The 19,567-nt window shown below is 42.8% G+C and overlaps 1 protein-coding gene across 3 annotated transcripts; it reads right to left on the reverse strand.

Moving 5' to 3' along the window:
• Positions 1 to 418: 418 nt before the first annotated feature.
• On the reverse strand, positions 419 to 18,382 carry lsm14aa (LSM14A mRNA processing body assembly factor a). 3 transcript variants are annotated; one of them, XM_084335532.1, is made up of 10 exons: positions 18,091 to 18,382; positions 16,714 to 16,877; positions 16,408 to 16,567; positions 15,779 to 15,907; positions 14,399 to 14,752; positions 8,335 to 8,514; positions 5,754 to 5,931; positions 4,711 to 4,749; positions 4,376 to 4,616; positions 419 to 3,673 (listed from the first exon to the last, which is right to left on the reverse strand). In XM_084335532.1, the coding sequence occupies exons 1-10, from the start codon at positions 18,209 to 18,211 to the stop codon at positions 3,650 to 3,652; spliced, it is 1,590 nt and encodes a 529-aa protein (XP_084191658.1). In that variant the 5' UTR covers positions 18,212 to 18,382; the 3' UTR covers positions 419 to 3,649. The 3 variants fall into 3 exon arrangements, with proteins under 3 accessions (XP_084191658.1, XP_084191657.1, XP_084191659.1); XM_084335531.1 differs by having other exon boundaries at positions 15,761 to 15,907; XM_084335533.1 differs by lacking the exon at positions 15,779 to 15,907.
• Between the last annotated feature and the right edge of the window lie 1,185 nt (positions 18,383 to 19,567).

Here is a 19,567-nt window from a genome sequence, read left to right on the forward strand (position 1 = left end):
AAGGGGGAAAAAAATAATGAACAACTGTTTATTGTCTGCTCTTAATAAAAAGCCCAGACCACTGAGGCCCACAGAGGAGGACGCCATGCTGGGTATTGAGAACATGTGGCTATGACTCCAGAGACTTGGGTGAACAGAAAACGTGGCCTTGGTCTGTCTTTATCACACCTCTTTGACAACTACTACCAGACATTCCAGTTAAGATATTATTGCATCACAATCTCAGTTGTTTGTCTGTCATGACGTGTGTGTGTGTGTGTGTGGCTACTGACGAGCAGCCCACCATGCAGTGTTGTGTGAATTTGTATACCAACAGTATCAGTTGAAGCCTCGACACGAAGAGCTAATGGGGATCCTTTTAAAACCAGGCAAATAAGCACCCCTCCCTCCCTCCCTCTTCCTCCTCCCCCTACCCCTACAAATAATCATTCAGCAGTCTCGCAACATAGGCTGCGGCCGTTCCAAGTCCAACAAAACGTGTTACACTTTTAGCCTCCCCCTTATCGTCTCCTAGCCCGGTGGTTCTCAAACATCGTGCTGTGGTACACTTTGCGTAGAGCCTTAGGGCACGAAACGTTGCCGGTAAACGGTGTGTCTTTGAGCAACTGCGTGTGCTCGGCTTTAAGAGACACCTTGAAATGTTACACAAAACGTGAAGAAAATAAACATCTTGTATTCGGTTGTGGTCAGTGTCCCGACTCGTGAGTCATGAAACGAACTTCTGATCTCTCCGGGTTTTTGTGCCCTTGCCTACCACTTTCTGCGACGTGTACGAAGCAATAATAGTTTAATTTGGTTTAAGTGTTTTCAGGGGTTCAGAGGTGTAACACAGCACTGGAGACGTTGGAGAACCACGTCCATTATCTCCGAACAATCAGGTGAAGTGTTTAAAAAGCATGTCAGTTCTGGATTGGATGCACCGATAAAAAGGTTCCAAATTAGTGTTGAGCGGCTAGGGCTAAGCAATGCAGAAGAAATCGATATCACAAAGACGTTTTCTCGATATCTAGACATTCCCTCAGATAGATTTAGTAGGAAATCAGATTTCATATTGTGAATTTCCCAAAAGGGATCAATAAAGGAATATCTTGTCTAAATTGATAACCAGCACATAGTAAGATAACATAATTGTGTATCACGATATATATTGATATCATCACGATATGATGCCACTGAAAGGATAAATTATCCTATTGAAATTATCACCCAGCCCTATGTTGACCCCACATGGATGGGGGGGGGAAAGTCCGAGATGTGCGACTGAAAAATTCATGTCTCAATAGATTTAAAAAAGGCTGCTCTATTACAACATGGCTTGTGTTAAGTCTTTCGTTACTGGTTTCATCTCAAATTCCTCTAGGCTTTCAAAACAAATTCCACATGGGCAAAATCAAATGTCGTCTTCACGTGCCTTAATGCGAAGGAATAGCTACAAGGCAGCTCAACTCGGCAAACAATCGAACGTGGCATCCGTTGTAAAAATGGAACCTATATATATTTCAAAATGAAATTCACAAGTGCTGCTCCAACAAGTAGCTCAGGTTCAAAGAGTACGGTGCAAAACCACTGAATCAGAGTCACAATTTACACACAACCAATTCTCCACATCCCAGGAAGTACAGTTGCGTAGCTCCCAGTGACCTTAGTTATTCTCTAGCATTAAGGCAGACCAAGAAAATACTTTCCTATACATTTCCTGAGCACAACTAAGTACTTGTAAAGGTAGCTTCGCATGTCCTTCTGACATCATTTCCACAAGGTGCAGGGACTTTTTGTTCTGGAGCCAAAGCCATAATGGGTACATAAAATACACGTTTAAAGAACTAGAAGTCCAAGAGTCAAAACTTGATACTGAACTCAAGTTTGCCAAGTCTGTTCACACGGGGGGCAGGCGGGTGAGGGGTCACATATCAATTAGATTACATTGTCGAGTCATTATCAGCAGATGATGACCTCAGTTGGGACAGATGAACAGAAGACACCACTTTATAATAGAACTTCAAAATTGGAGAAAAAAAAAGTGCAACTGTATACATTTCCTGCCAGATCAAAACTCCCCACTCTACATCAAGTACTTGAATAACACCGGACTGCGGTGGCGTCCGACATCGTTCAGTCAAGTTCACTAGTTCCTATAAACCCCCCCCCCCCCCCCAACCATTCCTTTTCTCTAAAATAAGCATCGATATTGCTAGAAAACTAATGGCTAAGTTGCTACACCCAGATAGCTATAGAATTTTCTTTTTTTGGGATTAATTATGTTGACATCACTCGTTTAGCTTTAGCACGCCATCAACCATCATGCAGTGCCATGGGACACATTTAGTGGCATTACATCAAGAGCTTTTCCAAGATAAACGAGAGGCAGTAATATAGATTGATAAAATGACAGACATGGCCAGACTATGGTTATCGGTTACTGGTGTTTCTTTGATATTGGCATAGGACTCCACGGATGTTGAAATTAACCCTGTAAAAACTATTGTGTGTCAGTCATTAAGCAGCACCTGATAAAAAAGAAAAGAAAAAGAAATAGTACATAATTGTGTACAATTCCATCTCGGAAAGCTTCTTAGCCAAGTCCCAATCAAAGTGCAATCACCCTTAAGTGGCCCATTTGCTGGGAAGCATATTAAGCTGATGGCCTGCTTTAGCTAGCTTGTTTTAGTCCCCGTCTATACAGATGACACTAAGAGAGACAATTGTAGCGAACAGCAGCATCCCAAACTCTAGTCACGTTTTGTACCAGTGGCCCATGAAATAAGTCAAGAGAGAGAACAAAAGAGTTAGGTCTGACCTATGTTCCATCAGCGATCCATCCTGCCTAAACCTAGTCGGTTACACACTGGGAATTAAACAACGAGCACTAAACCAGGAAGAGTACAAGTGTTGATATCTAGCACTATCCTCTACACTACTGTAAGAAAGTGGCAGCTAATAGACAATTCATTCTTGTTGATTTAAAAACCTACATTAGTTAAACGGAAGATAGATAAACAAAAAATTAAGTTATGGGTGAAAACTGAATATTGTTTTGAGATTGTTTTTAGAGGTCTAGTGGAAAAAACCATGAGCACTACCATTTTGAGAGGTTGGATAAATAGGCTAGCTAGCAGGCTGACTAGATATGGGGTACGGTATGCGTAGTAGTAGTAGAAAAATACACGGTAGAAAGCTGTGACTGAGACCCTGCGGGCTATTTTGGTGCTGAAGTTACATTACAGGATATATTCCCCAAAAATAAAGCTATGTCAGTGATCATCACAGTCAGAGGACTCATGTATACGACCCTCAACACCTAACAAAATATTATCAAATACGGCTTCAGGAAGGGGGAGGAAAAACAAAAAAAAATACTGACATCCCTCTGAAATATGACATTTATACACAACTTTTTTTTCTTCAGCCACCTGGAAATATTTTTTTTTCGTAGAGATCTTGAAATTTTCTGACGGACTGCGTCGTTTCCACGGTTAAAGACATGGAAAGAAAGTTGCATTCAAGCAGTCCACCCCAGTGCTGGTGACAAATATACAGCCAGTACACAATCTTCATTCTTTTAGTCAAAAAAGTAGCAACCAAAACTTGTTTTTTTTTCTCTTTTAACTCGAGGAGTTGCACCTTTCTGTGGGTCCTTCCTCCCGCTGTACTACGCGGCCACTTTGTTATCCTTCTGGAAGAGAAGAGGAAAAGACAGGGCTGACCGTTAGGAACCACAGAGAGGAGGGTAGGACACGCGTCATCAGGACCATTAGCATCTTCATCAGAGGTCCCATAGGAATCCCCAGGCATCCTTTAACCTTTAAACTACCACTGCAGAAGGTCAACCCTTTCACTTTCACACTACAGAGCTGTACAGCGCCTGTAGTGTGGAAGTGAAAGGGTTAACATTCTGTAGTGTGGAAGTGAAAGGGTCAACCTTCTGTAGTGTGGAAGTGAAAGGGTCAACCTTCTGTAGTGTGGAAGTGAAAGGGTCAACCTTCTGTAGTGTGGTAGTGAAAGGGTTCAACTAAGAGATAGATTTTCTGTTTTGCTCCGATGTGTGGGTTGGAGTCGAGTGGGGATAGGGGATGGGTTGCTATCGTTGGTCACAGAACAATAGGGGTCTGGAGAAATTCACAGTATATTTAAGTTACTATATAGCATATATATATATGCTACTGTATATATATATATTACTTTTCTTTTGTATTTTATTAAATATCTGTATATATTTAATAATACAAATAGCATGGAACAAAAAAAAGAGGCTTAAGGCAGGTACATTTCAAAGCTAAAATCAAGGCCCTGTTCCCATTGTTTCAAGTTTTGTTTAATCATTCATTCATTTCATTGGATAGGATACCCATCACCAGTGGAAGAGGAGACGCGTTACCCTGTATTCTGAGAAGTCTGCAAACTCCCGGCCGCCCTGGCTGCCTCTGTATCCTCCCCTGTAACCGCCTCCTCCGTGGGGCGGGCCGAAGGACCCCCGGCTGGCCGAGCGACCCCTGCCCCCGCGGAAGCCCATGCCGCCTCGCCCGCGGTACCCCCCGCGGCCCCGGTTCTGGCGCAGCGGGATGCCGAACGTCTCCGCATTCATCCGTCTCTCCTCGGCCCAGGTCTGCCGCCGCTCCCTGTGGGGGTGGGGGGGGGGACGACAGAATATTAAGAGGAATCGTCTCCCACAGTCTCGTCGGTAGTTGTAGTACAGAGTCAGTCGTTACGTACCTCGGGAACCCTGTGTTTCCGGACCGTTCATTGGCTTTCCTGGTGGAAAGAGGAGGAGATATCAAGTGAGTGATTTCAAGAAACATTCTCGTTTGTTTGTCATTACAGAACACAGCAGCATTTGTGGGGGTGGTACACAACTGTCCGTCTATTGACCACTATTCACAAGGTGGCCATTTTGCTCTCGGAATCCCAACCGGAGCATGACATAAGAGCAAAATGGGGATAAGAGCCGTGTGGATGCGATCAATAGGCCTGTACCTCTCAGGGCCGCCATCAACTAATGCTTAGTCAACAGATTTCGTGAACTAATAGAATAGTTTATTTAAAATCTAAATCGTGTGAAATTGCTGCTTTTCCGAACCCTATTGTCCTTCTAAAAACAAACACTCTGACCCCTTTAAATCTAGTGCTTATTAAACAGTGATGCACGTTTCTTGTGAATATGACTGAGATGCCAGAGGTATGCTTATTATTTTCCTGGAAATAACTCGTGAAGGAAAAAATATATATAAAAGACCCCAACAACAGAGAAGTGGACTAATCCATAGGGATCAGTGATACCAATATGGGCTTTTGGTCCTATAAGATTACCAGGCTAAAACCAGGTAAAAACCAGGTATAATTTGGTCCTATACCAAGCTAAAACCAAGTATATAGTGGTCCTATAGCAGGCTAAAACCAGGTATAATTTGGTCCTATACCAAGCTAAAACAAAGTATATTGTGGTGGTCCTATAGCAGGCTAAAACCAGGTATAACTTGGTCCTATTCCAAGCTAAAACCAAGTATATTGTGGTGGTCCTATGAGGCTAAAACCAGGTATATTTTCTGAGAATTTCTCAAGTATTCAAATCAGATACCAAATATTCAAATATATATACACACACACAACATAATTTTTGTCCAATGACCCCAAAACAACCGTCTAACCTGTTGAGTAAAAGTAATGTATCAGCCACTACTACAACTAAAAAAATCTGTATGGGCAGTAACATCAAGTGCATCCCTACTAATTCACCAGGAGGGGGCAGTGCTGAGTACCTAGTGTCATCGCAGGAGATGTTGTCGAAGAAGGACTTGGACTTGTCGTAGTAACAGTTGGTAACCGGTCCTTCTCCTCCCTCCTCTTCCACGTTTCCCTCACTGTTCTGAGTCTCTACGCCAGAGTCGGCCTTATCCTCCCCGTTCACCACCTTCTCCGGCTTGTCAGTCTTCTCATCTGGGAGATAAAGAGAGATTTAGGTCAAGATTTATATATATATATATTAAAGTCCATATTATAATCAGTACACATGTTTTACATTACCCCCGATTATTGTAAAATCTTGCTTTCCTGGTTGTGCTAACAAATTGGTTGCTCCTTATTAAGGCTCCCACAGTCGGACGGAACGTACGTGGACCGGACTCGGCGCGGCATGTCCACAGTCATTTGAGGTTTCATAGTCGAGTGTACCACTGCGTACCAATTTCCTACATTTCTCGTGCCAGTTTACTACATTTCCCACAATCCTCACGAGCTATTTACACTTTCTGTCACGGCGTCGTCCACCGATGTCAAAATAAAGAATCTAGGTTATCTCCCGTTTCCAAGATTTCGAAATAAAACAGGCAGTTTTACACATTTTGAAAAGCCATTCAAACTTCTCAAGTTTCTTCAGATGAAGAAAATACATGGTCCAAATGTATATGAATTGGAATGGATAACGATTAGTGATAGTAAAACTAAATTTAGCGTCATCTACCTGCCAAAGTTTTACCGGACCAATCCTACCCACAGAACCATGATCCTGCCCTACTCTCTCTTGGCACGGAGTTAGTGTTCAGAGTAAAATGCAGATCGGTGTTACATTCAATGCAGGTTGATGTAAACCAACACACGAGCAGCCTTTTGTGTGACACAAAGTGACCTCTGCAGAGTTCGTTCCGCCCGACTATGTGGGAGCCTTTAGAGAACATGTTTCTCTCTCTCTGTGCGTGTAATTCCTTATTTACCTTCACAAAGTCACCGATTTCCATTTCCGATTGATTTCCTCGATGAGTGGTGACCAATTTGTTAGTGTGGCACTCAAGGGAGACGCCTACACCTGCGCACCAGCGGGTAAAGCCTGCGAGTGCTGCCGTCCTTCATCCGTGTACCGGCAGCTATGTAGGCTACACCTAATATGAAATCTAACATTTACTTTTATGAATGGAGCGAGATGGTTCGCCTGCCCGCGCATGTCCTTCAACTTTGGAATGTCTACATGACAGCGAAAAGAAAAATTGCTGAAAGAATAATAATTTTCATGCATAGATCACTAGATTTATAAACTTATAATACAAGTTTCACTTTAGCATTTCCTGGTTGATATTTAACAAGATTGACAGGGGCCAAATGGGGAATAGCGAACATAAAATATTTAACCTCTTAAGCCCGAGCGGTCCGGTACGAGATTGATCACGTCATAAATCCATCTCTACAGAATGTATGAATTAATGTTGCGTTTTTTTCTTCTTCAAATGTAGCCAAGAGTAAAAACCAAACAGCAGACAAAGTGTATATTTTCAGGGGCGCCCTCGTGGCGCATACCATAGTGCCTCGCGCACCTACGCAACCGACCCGGGTTCGATCCCAGCTCCCGTCGTTATTTGTCGCATGTCCTCCCCACCTCTCCTCCCGTCCGCCCTCTCCTCTGTCGGTCCTGCGTGGCCAATAAAAGCTGTAAAAATGCTATATATATATATATATATATATATATATATATATATATATAAAATAAATTAAAAAAAAACGTGTATATTTTCAGCACTACGTTTGTTTACCAATGATTTTAAGTGATAGTGAAATATGAGTTTCTAGAAATCTTAGTGCATCAAGTCAGAAAAAGGCGATTATTGATGAGGACTTGGCGCAACCTAACTTGAGTGTAGTCTTTTGAGAGAAGAGACCCAGGGCTTTTGAATTTCATAAAACTACACTACCCAGCTCACGCCAGCCCCTGTCAATCATCTGACTTCTAGCAGCTTTTTTTCTCTCTTTTTTTTTCTGGATCATATCTCACGGTTGGAACAAACCTGAACGTCATTGCCATAAAATAGAATGCAGTTAGTTTCTCTACCTTTCTGTCAACGTCTAGCAAATAATGGCATTGGAATCCGGATCTCTCTCAAAGACCCATTTCTGAATGGATTTGTATCCAATTTGGACCTGTACTACATAAGTCTTCAGGCTATGGGTCCACTGTGTTTTTCAGCTTATACCCATTTTCTTAATTTTTTTTGGTATATTGCAACCACTACAGAAAAATCTGAGTACACAAGTTCAACTCAAGTTCAGACCTCTGTTACTCCATTTCATTAGCACTAAAAGTGAATTTCCTTTTTTGCATTAGTAGAATGTTATCTTTCAAAGGAGACTAGGCTTATGCATGTGCTATAAGTATAAAGCTAAGCTTTGCAAAAAAGTATGCAGTCCTCAAGTTCAAGTAAAAAAATTGCCACTTTTCTGGGTGCCTGTTAAGAGGTTAAAGGTCTAAGAAATAATTTAAGAGATTATTATCATCTACTGGCTACATACATTAAGAACACATGACCACAGCCTAAAGCTAAGTGTAGGTATTTTGACACGGTCAAGCCGTAGTACCTTTCAGCTTCAACTTGGTCTGGAACTCCCTGTTGATGTCCTCCTTGCTGAACTGCGCGTTGGCGCTCTCAAAGTCAAAGTCTTTCTCAAACTTCATGGGCCCGTCTCGGCGCACGTTGAAGCGCCCCCTGCCGCGGTGGCCTCCTCCCCGGCTGCGTCGGTTAACCGGGGCACCAGGACCTGCAGAAAAACAGATGTGTGTTAACTGGGTCCAGGGGGTGGACTCGGGGAACCGAACAAACTTAACTTTTTGACTTACCAGCCATTTGGCTGGTAGATTTTAAAAACTACCAGCCAGGCAGAATTTTTACTAGCCAAAAATTATAAATAGCTTTTTAGTATATCGCCATGTGTTATTATTACTATAATACTCTCATATGCTATTTTCAATTAATATCATAAACAACATAAGGAATATTAGCATAATTTTGAGTGGACTGAAGGAATGAGTCAGTGTTAATAGTTTTAAATGCAAATAATTTATTGAAACATAGAAGTGGGGTCGGGACACATCATATTATGTTGTTATGATGAATTGAAAATGGGGGACCCTGATGTAAACAAGACAAGTCTTTCTCTGGTCTGCATCCCGTTAACAATTGTATGTATTGAGCTGTACTGTACCCATTCTGCAATCTGTTAATAAACTTTTCAATCAATCAATCAATCACACACTGTTTCAACTCACCACCCGCATCATATTGTAGTCTAGTCTGTCTTCAAACTTCCACTCCTCTCGAAACTTTTTTATATTTGAATATCAACATTATCTGTCCATCCTCAGTAATCCTCAGTTTACTATAATATACTCCTGACTGACTTCATCGTCTTTCCAAACGCACGCACCCCCCCCCCCATTTCCCTTTCCTCAGTCCACACTGTTCTCTATGGCTCTGCTCTGCCTCTGATAACGTAACGTTCATTTCGGGCGATGTGGGCATAAAGGAATGGCGACTGTGCAAAGCATGTTAGATGCACTTGTCTTGCACTTGACCCGTTGTGAGAAAAAAGTTGAAGTCTGTTGAAGTCCAAACATTTAAATCTCTCCGGTCATAATGTCCGGTGAAAATAATTCCCTCTAAGCACAATTTGATTATTTGAATTGTATTAAAATAGGCTAAAATTAAATAGCCTATGCGATGAACGAAACAATCATTACATTTGTTTCATCGTTGCTTCACCAAGTACCGTACTTTTCGGACTATAAGCCGCGGCTTTTTTCCCCATTTTTCGACCCTGCGGCTTATATAACGGTGCGGCTTATATGTGGACCAAACCCGAAAATATTGCTTTTTTTACTGCATTGAAATGTTATTTATCTGTTCCCTTATTTGCTAAACTTAATACAACTTGTAAATGAGTTAATTCTTGTTATTTGTCCGACAGTATTGTGACAATCCCCTCTGTGCACGAACCCTTACATATGGTAATTAAACATTAAAACACCTGCGGCTTATAGTCCAGTGCGGCTTATATATGTACACATCATTCAATTTAGCTGCTGCGGCTTATAGTCGGGTGCGGCTTATAGTGCGAAAAGTACGGTAGGTCTAATAATGACAACGATGTTGTCAGCGGGAGCTTGGTGCTGGATTTTGCGAGAAGCATCCAGCTGCAGAGCCACAGAACCCACCAGCGGTGCCCGCACGGTGCAGTACTCTAATTCAGCCATTGGCAATTATCTGTTGGGTGGGGGGCACTGCTGAGCGGTCCCCAGACCGGAGCTGAAAACACTGCTGCTCTGTGGCTCTGCAGCTGCATGCTTCTCGCAAAATCCAGCACCAAGCTCCCGCTGATGCAGTGGATTTTGTTAGCCGCCAGGTGGCGGGCAGATCTTAATTTCTAGTCGCCAAACATTAAATCTACAAGCCATTGGCGAATGGCGTGTGCTTATTTTGTTCCCTGGGTGGACTAAAGTGATTCCAGAACAAAAGGATAATAAGAACAAGTAACATAATAGGGAATATAGACACAACTGCTCTTATTGAAAATTCAATAAATGTACATTTTACCAATAACAGTTCAACAGTGTGCCTATTTACCAACACCACAACGATAACCATCGAAGTGAAATGCACGTCAAACTAGGGGTGGGCGATATGACGATATTAAATAATTATCGGGCACAGTTGCATTAACGATACACTTCTGAAACGTATCGTGGACATCGCAATGTTTTGCACAAACCCTGTATTCGGATGTTATTGTAAGCCTAGTATATGTTGTCACGTCAGTTTCTAAGCTGCTGAGATGAAACTTGCTTTAACGCAGCGCTTTGCTCTCTCCCTCTCACAGAAAAGAAAGTCACACACACACCCAGCCACAGGCAGCGCGCATGTTCGTTATTGTTTGGAGGAAACAGAGCGTGAGAGAAGTTTAAACGTTAGCCCTACATGTTTTATTCAGAAACTGCAATAGAATATGGAGGCACCGAGGCGGAAAAACTGGTTCCAAAAAATAGTAGCCTCGCATTCTAACAGTTAGCATTGCAGCTAGTAGTGATGCACGATATATCGGCCGCCGATATAATATCGGCCGATATGGCCGTTTTTTTTACACATCGGTATCGGTCCGATATCAAGATGGGGCCGATATGGGCCGATATTTATTTTTTTTAAAAATTATAATTTTTATCTTTTATTTTTACATGTTTTGGGTTTTGGCCTTAAATCATTTAAAAATATCAGTCATTTCGGAAAAGAAGTTACAAAAGTTAAAAAAAATATGCGTTTTGGAAAATAGCTCTTTATTTGATTATCATAAAAAAGTGTTTTCTATACAGAGATATCGACATCGGTAAATATCGGTATCGGCCAGAACAGCAATATTAATATTGGTTATCGGTATCTGCCACAATTTTCACATCGGTGCATCACTAGCAGCTAGCGTAAATTAGTTAATAAGGCACTGGTTTCATAGCTAGCCTCGGGGGGGGGGGGGGGGGGGGGGGTCGAGTAGGTAGTACCATGCAGACCGTGGAAAAGCGGCATAAGAGAATACTTCATAATGTTTCATGCAATTAAAAAGTAAATATATATATTTAATATATTTAATACACATGATGCACACACACCTTTACAGTGTTTTGTTTACCAGTATGATGTTATAACATTGCTGATAATAAAAATTATTATTTTCTCACAGTAGTGTGTGTGTATTTTTTGCTAAAGTGGATACCTGTACCCCCCCTCCCCCCCATGCTGCTATGATGCCTGAATTTCCCCAAGGGGATCAATAAAGGAATATCTTATCTTATCTTATCTTATAATACACAGTAGTGTACTGTGCAAAAGTCTTAGCCACCCAAGATTTTTTATATCGTGTCTTAGATGTTAATACAAATGTTTCTGTATTAGTGTCAGTAGACTACTCCTTTACAAACTTTTAATAAAAAATAATTTGAAAGCATCTTCATGGTTTAATGCAGACATGTTGCAGGGACCATTATAATCATCATGTTGGCGTGACTGTATGCATCAAAGGGTTCAATCAAGCATTTTTAAGTGCTTTAGAGGAAGTGTAAAAATATTGTGAATGCAATATATATCATGCATCGTGATAGCCAAAAATATCGTGATATAATCATTTAGAGGCCATATCGCCCAGCCCTACGTCAAACCAGAGCAAAGCAGTACATTACCAAGTTACTCTTCTTCACCAAACGCCACCACAACACAAGTAGCAGTATCAAGTATCTACTGAAATTACAAACATCTCTAAAAACAAGGAGAAGTGTCTCATTACCCTTTAAAGTCCATTGACATGAACAGCATGTCAATTTGCACATGTGCATTAGCAAAGGGGGGAGAGAAACACTCCAAAAAGAGGGATGATCGAGGTTGAGTGATTTAAAAAAGATGAGTTATGGGCTCCATTGTCTGGAAGGAGGACTGGATGGGCATGCAGTCTTAATGGGCATGGAGCTAAGCCGTTTTTCTGGAGGATGGTTCTTAGAGCAGAGGTGGGTTTTTAACCTGTGGAACGTTTAATGGCCTCCCTGCCTTCACCTCGGGCCTGCTCAGACTCCGACTTGGGGACTTTCTGGCCTTCTGTGCCTGGAACAGTAGAATCCTTTAGTCTTCCAGAAGAATCTCCCAACAATCATGTGACTATAATAGCCCTGCACTGCAGCGGACATTGCGCTCGTCACCAACGCAAGAGACACCGGGTTCAACTCCGGCTGTCGCCGTTGCCTCCGGCTTGGGCCAGTCGTCATACTATCTCAATTGGCAGAGGTAGCGGGTGGAAGTCGATGGGTGGTAATCTGGACGTTGTGGACAGCGACTCCTACAGGTCGGTTGTGGACGCCTGCACAGCAGAGACAGGAAATTGCGGGGGTAGTGTGAGCCTCCCACACGTTACACCTCGCCAATGAGAGTCCGCGCTGGCAGATGAAAAGATGTGACAGGCTGCCTCCTCGTGTACCGGAGGGGACACGTGATGCAAGGCTTCTATCCTCCCTACCGGCCAGTGGGGGGCATATGCGAGCAACGTTCAAGACAGGGGAGGGAAGAATTGGCACATTGGAATTGGGATAGAAAAATAGAAAAAGAAAAATAGAAAAAGAGGAGAAAAAGTGGATACAAAAAAAATAGCCATGCACTGTCAAAGACGTGGTACTAGTCTTATACCTTCAGACAAAAAGGGACAACCATTTCAAACGTGGTGGAACCCTTTGGAATTAAATGTTAGAAATCACACAAAGTGGCCAAGTTTTCCTTTCTAATGATGCCATGTGGCGGCATCAGCGTTTCCGTTAGCCGGTAATTACCGGTATTTGACTGGCAAAATATGTTGAAGTCCGAATATTTAAATATCTCCGGTCATATTGTCCGGTGGAAATAATTCCTCTAAGCACAATTTTATTATTTGAATTGTATTAAAATAGGCTAAAATTAAATAGCCTATGCGATGAACGAAACAATCATTACATTTGTTTCATTGTGCTTCGCTCTAATAAAGCGCGGATGGCGCCGCTCGGATGTGAATCTTTTTTTTTTCTTTTTTTGAGCCTGTCTGGCCACCATAATAACGACAAACAGCTATACGAGCGAGAGAGAGAGATGGCCAAACAAGCTAAACCTAACAAATATTTCATGAAACCAAGCACAAGCAGGTCTAATAATAATGACATTGACAACGAAGATGAGTCTTCTGAAGTCACAGAGACCGCCGATGCTCCCGCGGAAAATAAACAAATGTCGAGCGTTCAGGCGGCGGCCTGAGTGGAAAGTTAAATTCTCCTGGCTGAGGTACGACATTATAGTCTAGTAGTCTAGCGTCTATGATGTACGAGAGATAACATTGATTGAACGTACACAAAGTACACTTTATTGATTGAACCACAAAGAGCATCCCCAGTCTGCTGCTACCGTTGCGAGCCTCGCAGAAGTCCACCTGTTCCAATGCAATGGGGATCTAGTCGCAGGTACAAAACGGATAGGCAGAACGAGACGGGGTGAGTAAGTGTTGACATTTTTTAATCATAATGCAACTGTTGGTTGACTGCCGTGTCACATAGTAATGCATATAATTGATTATAACTAAATGTAGGCTATAATGAAATCAACAAACGCATTACGAGCATGTGGCTCGTCCTCTCGCTCTCTGCATGCAAACGAGGCAATGTGATGATCAACTACAGTTTGCTGTGTGTGAAGTTGAACATTATGATATGTGTGACGTGTCTGATACAACGAGGTGAAGCGATGTCGACTCGAGATTCATTTGGGGGTGCGTGTGACAGCTGCTGCAGTGCGAGCCAGCGTATCGCACTAACTTGGGAGGCGAGAGATAGTAATTTGATTCTGCAAATCAATTTCTCATTCTTCGCTTGATGTAATTAATACAAATGTCCAATATAACGGAATTCGTTAGCTCATAAAAATGTGATTATAACAGACTGCTGTTTAAAACTCTGACCGGAATTTCAGGAATATGTCCGGGGATAGAAATCTTGCAGGACACTCAGACCGGCACGAATATGTTCTAACGGAAACGCTGGGCGGCATATAGAATAAAAGACACACTAGGGTGATGTACACGTTGGGCTGAGAGCTCTCACCTGAGGAGCTGAAGATGGAGTGGAAAAACCCTGCAGTGGAAGCCCTATCTACAGCAGCGGGGTGAGAGACAGGGGGAGCGCGGGGCGCAGGCCAGCCCTGGTTGCTGCGGTTTCCCCTGAAGGCCTCTGCCCTCCTCGGGTCCATGACGTCCTGGTGCTGATGCTGGTGCTGGCCCCTGTAGCCACCGTGGATGGCCGTAGAGGGGGCCGTGCGGCCGTGGGGGGGGCTTCTGCGACCCAGGCCGGGGGGCGCCGGTTCGACGGGGGCGCTGGCCGGGGCCGACGGCGCAGTTTGTACCGCCTGCTCCAAGGTGGGGCTCTTCCTCAGGGGGTCCAGGTTGGGGCTAGTGCGACCTGGGACACAAACGCGGAGATGGGAATTAGTATCTGATGCTGAAATCTATTGAGCCACATTGTGATCATTGTATTGTTTTGCCATGAATAAGACCCAGACTGGGAGTCACTCAACCCTCTGGGCTTCTTTCCCATATGTAGATAAGACCCAGTGCGGAACTAAAACCTCAATGTAACCCTTTGAGGTGTACAACCAATGGGATAAAAAAAATATATAATAATACTGTAATGATGACGTAACAACAGGTTGTGGTTATTGAAAGCTACCAGGAGTTCAACGATTCCAAAATGGAATTCTGAGGAAATGTTTTGAAAGCAGTGGGAAAAAATGCTGTCTATTTCAAATGTTCTCAAGTCTCACAGAGGCCAAATTTTCATCCAAGTTCAGGAAATAAAGCCCATGGCCATAAAACTGATTCCAATTGTACAATACATGCAGACTAGTGTGATGGTCATGCAGTTCATGAAAACAATCAATTGTAGATAGGGTACTAAGAATACTTTAAATATATAGTGCTAAAATATACATAAATATAAAATATATCCTGCTAAAATATACATAAATAATATATCCTGATAAATATATATATATAAATATAAAAGCTGGTGACCACACTGATTCCACCTTATTTAGATTGGAGACATTTCAAAATAAGTAATGTTAGTCAAGTCTATGCCTATACATACTGCTTCATAAGAAATATGTTAAATCACAGATGAGTGTGTGGGCCTTACATCTTCATCAAGAAATCTTGCAATGACAAATAAGGTCCAACTAAATCCATTTGAGAAAAAAAAATAGTATATCAAGCATTCAAGAAGCAAGGGAATAATATTCAATAATATTCACAGATAATCATTCAGTGTTATCCAAAAGTTGTTAAACGACCATTCATTTTTGTGAAAAAACGAACAAAAAAACATTAAGGAAGAAAGGTGAATTTCAGTACCACACAGTGTGGGTGAGTAGTTAAAACAGATCAGTGACTTCTTTTTTAGCCCTCTTACTTGGTGGGTCTTTTTTACCTTCGGTTACAAGGGTAGTACCCAGAAATCGTGAGTCAGAGGGGAAAGCAGAGCCAGTTGCAGCGCTGCTCTGAGACTGGGCTGCAGCAGCTGTGCTCGTGTCACTCCCAAAGGAGGGCAGTGATCTTCCTGTGTGGAGGGGAACAGCAGGCACAGAGTGGGGTATTGAGGGCAACAACACTCTCGGTTCCTCGGAATGCCCTGCACTCGGTCCCTAATAGTGTGTGCCGATAGTGATTTGCCTTCTACTTTCTTTGGGAGGTAGATGCTGTGGTAGTCAGAAAAATCAAACCTAAATTTGTGTGTGCCCCCTTTTTGTGTGTGAAATACATGTAGAGGAAAGCGAGGGTCTTGACTCTTTAATTAAATGACATAAATCGAGGCAACGAGTCAAAGCTTCCTCGGTTGCTGTAGCATGCCCAACCTAGTCCATAAGCCACACAGCGACCCTGAACCCTTGACAAAGCATGCGTGACGATCTGAGCTCCTATCTTCATCTGTGAGGAGGGGTGAGACGAGTCATGTTGACTTCTGAGCACTAGACCTACAGAAGCTGGCTAACTGAAGCACAATTCGGCAGAACCCCCCCCCCCCCCCCCCCCCCACACCAACCGAGTTACAGCTCTTACCGACACCGACGGCTCCGAACTGAGGGGAGACCAAAGGACTGGTGCTGAACTGGCCGTAGGGGGGCACCGGGGCCCGGTTGAAGAGGCCGTAGGAGCCAGCCGACTGGAATGGCGCTGCTGAAGCAGTGGCAGCAGGCGTCGGCGCGGAGCCCATGGAGGACTGGAGAGGACAACACAGATCATAAATTAAGCACAATTTCAACAAAGGGAAGCGGCCTCATTCAAGTATTTCTGTAACTTGTGTGCAAACATATATATTTTTTTTTAAATAAACAAAACATTGTAATTGTTTGGGTGAGTGTGCACCTGGACTATGGCGGGGTCCTGAGGGAGAGAGCATGTTGGCTTAGGAGGCTCACAAACGGTCAGGTCCTTGATGTCACTGCCTCTGAATATGATGTACTCAAAGATCTCATCTCGTGGAGGGATGGGCCTATCAGTGGGGCGATCCTCTGTGCCGAAGGAGCGAACTAGCGGGAAGATATGATTTATATTTAGCAACTGATGCGTCAAGAAGAAGAAGTCAACGTGCAGCAGCCACTTTAGATCACGAACCAACATTCACAGTCATCATTATGTTGAGACCCTGATGCATGTTTTTTCAGTTTGAAAGTAAAGCGCTGCAGAACAACATGCGTTATTCCTAACTAAGGAGGAGGGATAAGGCTGTTACGATAACAATTTAATCAAAGTTTGCGTCATAAGCTGGTGCTAGTAAGCCAGCTGAAGTGTGTGTGTGTGCAGACTGTGCACTCAGGGTCTGCGTCTCCTTAACAATTGTGTGTATTGAGCTGTACTGTACCCATTCTGCAATCTGTTAATGAATGAATGACTTATTTATATAGCACCCTTCACAGCACGAATGCACAGGGTGCTTTACACTACAAACCTACATTTGATTGTTCAATCAATCAAGTCACATTAGACCTGCAGAGTAGTGGAAGGTAAACAACCACAGCCACGTCGTGCAATGTTGCTGATTGATTGAGAGCATCGCATCGGTTCTTCTGTCAACAACAACACGCTCTACGTTAAAAAAGGACGATTCGTGTTAACAACAACAACACACCAGTCTAATCATCCAGCCCTGCATGCCGCCACCAACCAAACATTGACGTTTAGCAAGTTGGCAAGCTGACTCATGATGTTGCACAGATTCACGTTTATTAAAACATTCGTGTTTGTTGACTGCATAACATTATTACCCTTCAATTAAATTAACTAATGCACGGTATTTTCAGTGCATCTCCAATGAATATGAATATTCCTTTATTAGCCAGGGCAGGGTTTAATTTTAGCAACCCAAATATATTCGACTGTGGCTCGTCCAAGATATTATTATAGCTTGCTAGCCAGTCAAATAGCTAACGTTGAGCTAAGCTATCAAGCTAACAGAGAGACTATCGCATTAAAACGGTTAGCCAACAAGTTAGCTCGCTAATATCATTGTACAAACTATATTGAATTAAACTAATATTATAAACATATTATTCAGGGTCTGTTTGAGTCATATAAGTCGCATTTCACTCGTTAGTTAGCCTGTTTTGGAAAATACATCAGTTGACAGTTCAACAGAGCGTCAAAGTGACGTTAGCTCAGAAGCTAACTAGCTCAGAGGCTAACAGGCTAAGCTAACTAGCTGCTGGCTAACAGGCTAAGCTAACTAGCTAACAGGATAGCTACCCTTGGCCAGCGCCACGGTGGAGTTCTCGGTGTCGATGGTGTAGAGGATGCCCTCGTAGCGGATCTCGGCCTTCGAAATCAGGCTGATTTTGCTCCCGATGTAGGGCGTCCCGCCGCTCATGGTGTCTCCTCACGGCTCGGCAGTCTCGACAGAAAACAAACTCGACGCCACTTCCAGGCTATTTAGAATTCACTGTTGGTCCAACTTTCTATGGTTTTGTTGCGTCGCTATTCTCTTCTTCCCCCAATATATCCAATATGGCTACCTCCTCATTTTCCATCGAACGGCGGCTCGAACTAACGCGGGGGTGAACGGGAAGTCATAATCTCGCGCGTTTACACGCTGGGCTCGTAAAAGTAGATCCGTGTGAGGTAGAAGCGCACGGTGACATGATGGGTACACAGTCACACACACAGCACACTGCACAAGCACACCCATATATTGATTGATTGATTGATTGATTGATTGATTGATTGATTGATTGATTGAAAATGGTATTAGAGGCATCAAAGGAAAAAGTTGACTTTCCTAGATCAGAACAAACTTGAGGTTTGATTTATTGATTGATTGGTTGATTGACAATTTTATTAACAGATTGCAGAATGGGTACAATAGAGTACGGCTCGATACACACAATTGTTAAGGGGATGCAGACCAGAGAAATACTTTTTCGTCTTGTTTACATGATCAGGGTCCCCCATTTTCAATTCATAACATTTTGGACATACATGACATACAGATATACAGTACTGTTTATTTACAGACAGAGTTTCTAAAAGAGAATAATTATATACTCTACGATGAATTGAAAATGGGGGACCCTGATGTAAACAAGACGAGAGTCTTTCTCTGGTCTGCATCCCCTTAACAATTGTATGTATTGAGCTGTACTGTACTGTACCCATTCTGCAATCTGTTAATAAAGTTTTCAATCAATCAATCAATCAATCAATACATTTGAGGGGGAGGAAACTGTACATTGGGGGGGGGGGGGGGGGGGATTTACCAGAGCCAGTTTCGAATTGCAGCCTCCTGTAGGTGCTCTTTGAGAGCGGTTTTGAAGGTGGGTAGGGAATGGGATTCACATTATTTTACGGCTGTGGGTAGGGCGCTCCACATTGTTGTGGCATAATTGCAAAACGTGTTTAGTCCCTTGTGTTTAGTACTCTGTGCACCTCTGGGGCTGGACTATCCCCATAGACACGTCGACATGCTGTGCTATCTAGCGTCTAACTTCAAGTTTCAAGTTTGTTTATTAATTGTCACAATAAAATACACGTACTTTACAGTGAAATGCCTGGTTCTGTATGAGCCCCTGAGAGTGTGCTTCATACAGTAAAAAAAAAAAAAGTAAGTAAAAAAGTAAGTAAAGAGGAATATACAAACTTGGGGCTAGGGCTGCACACTGACTAATGTTCCACAAGGCCAACCATTGCCATTGTACCCTTGAGCAAAACACTTTTTATGGGATCCCAA

The sequence above is a fragment of the Notolepis coatsorum genome (assembly GCF_963971535.1).
Source record: "Notolepis coatsorum genome assembly, chromosome: 18".
Lineage (NCBI taxonomy): Eukaryota > Metazoa > Chordata > Actinopteri > Aulopiformes > Paralepididae > Notolepis > Notolepis coatsorum.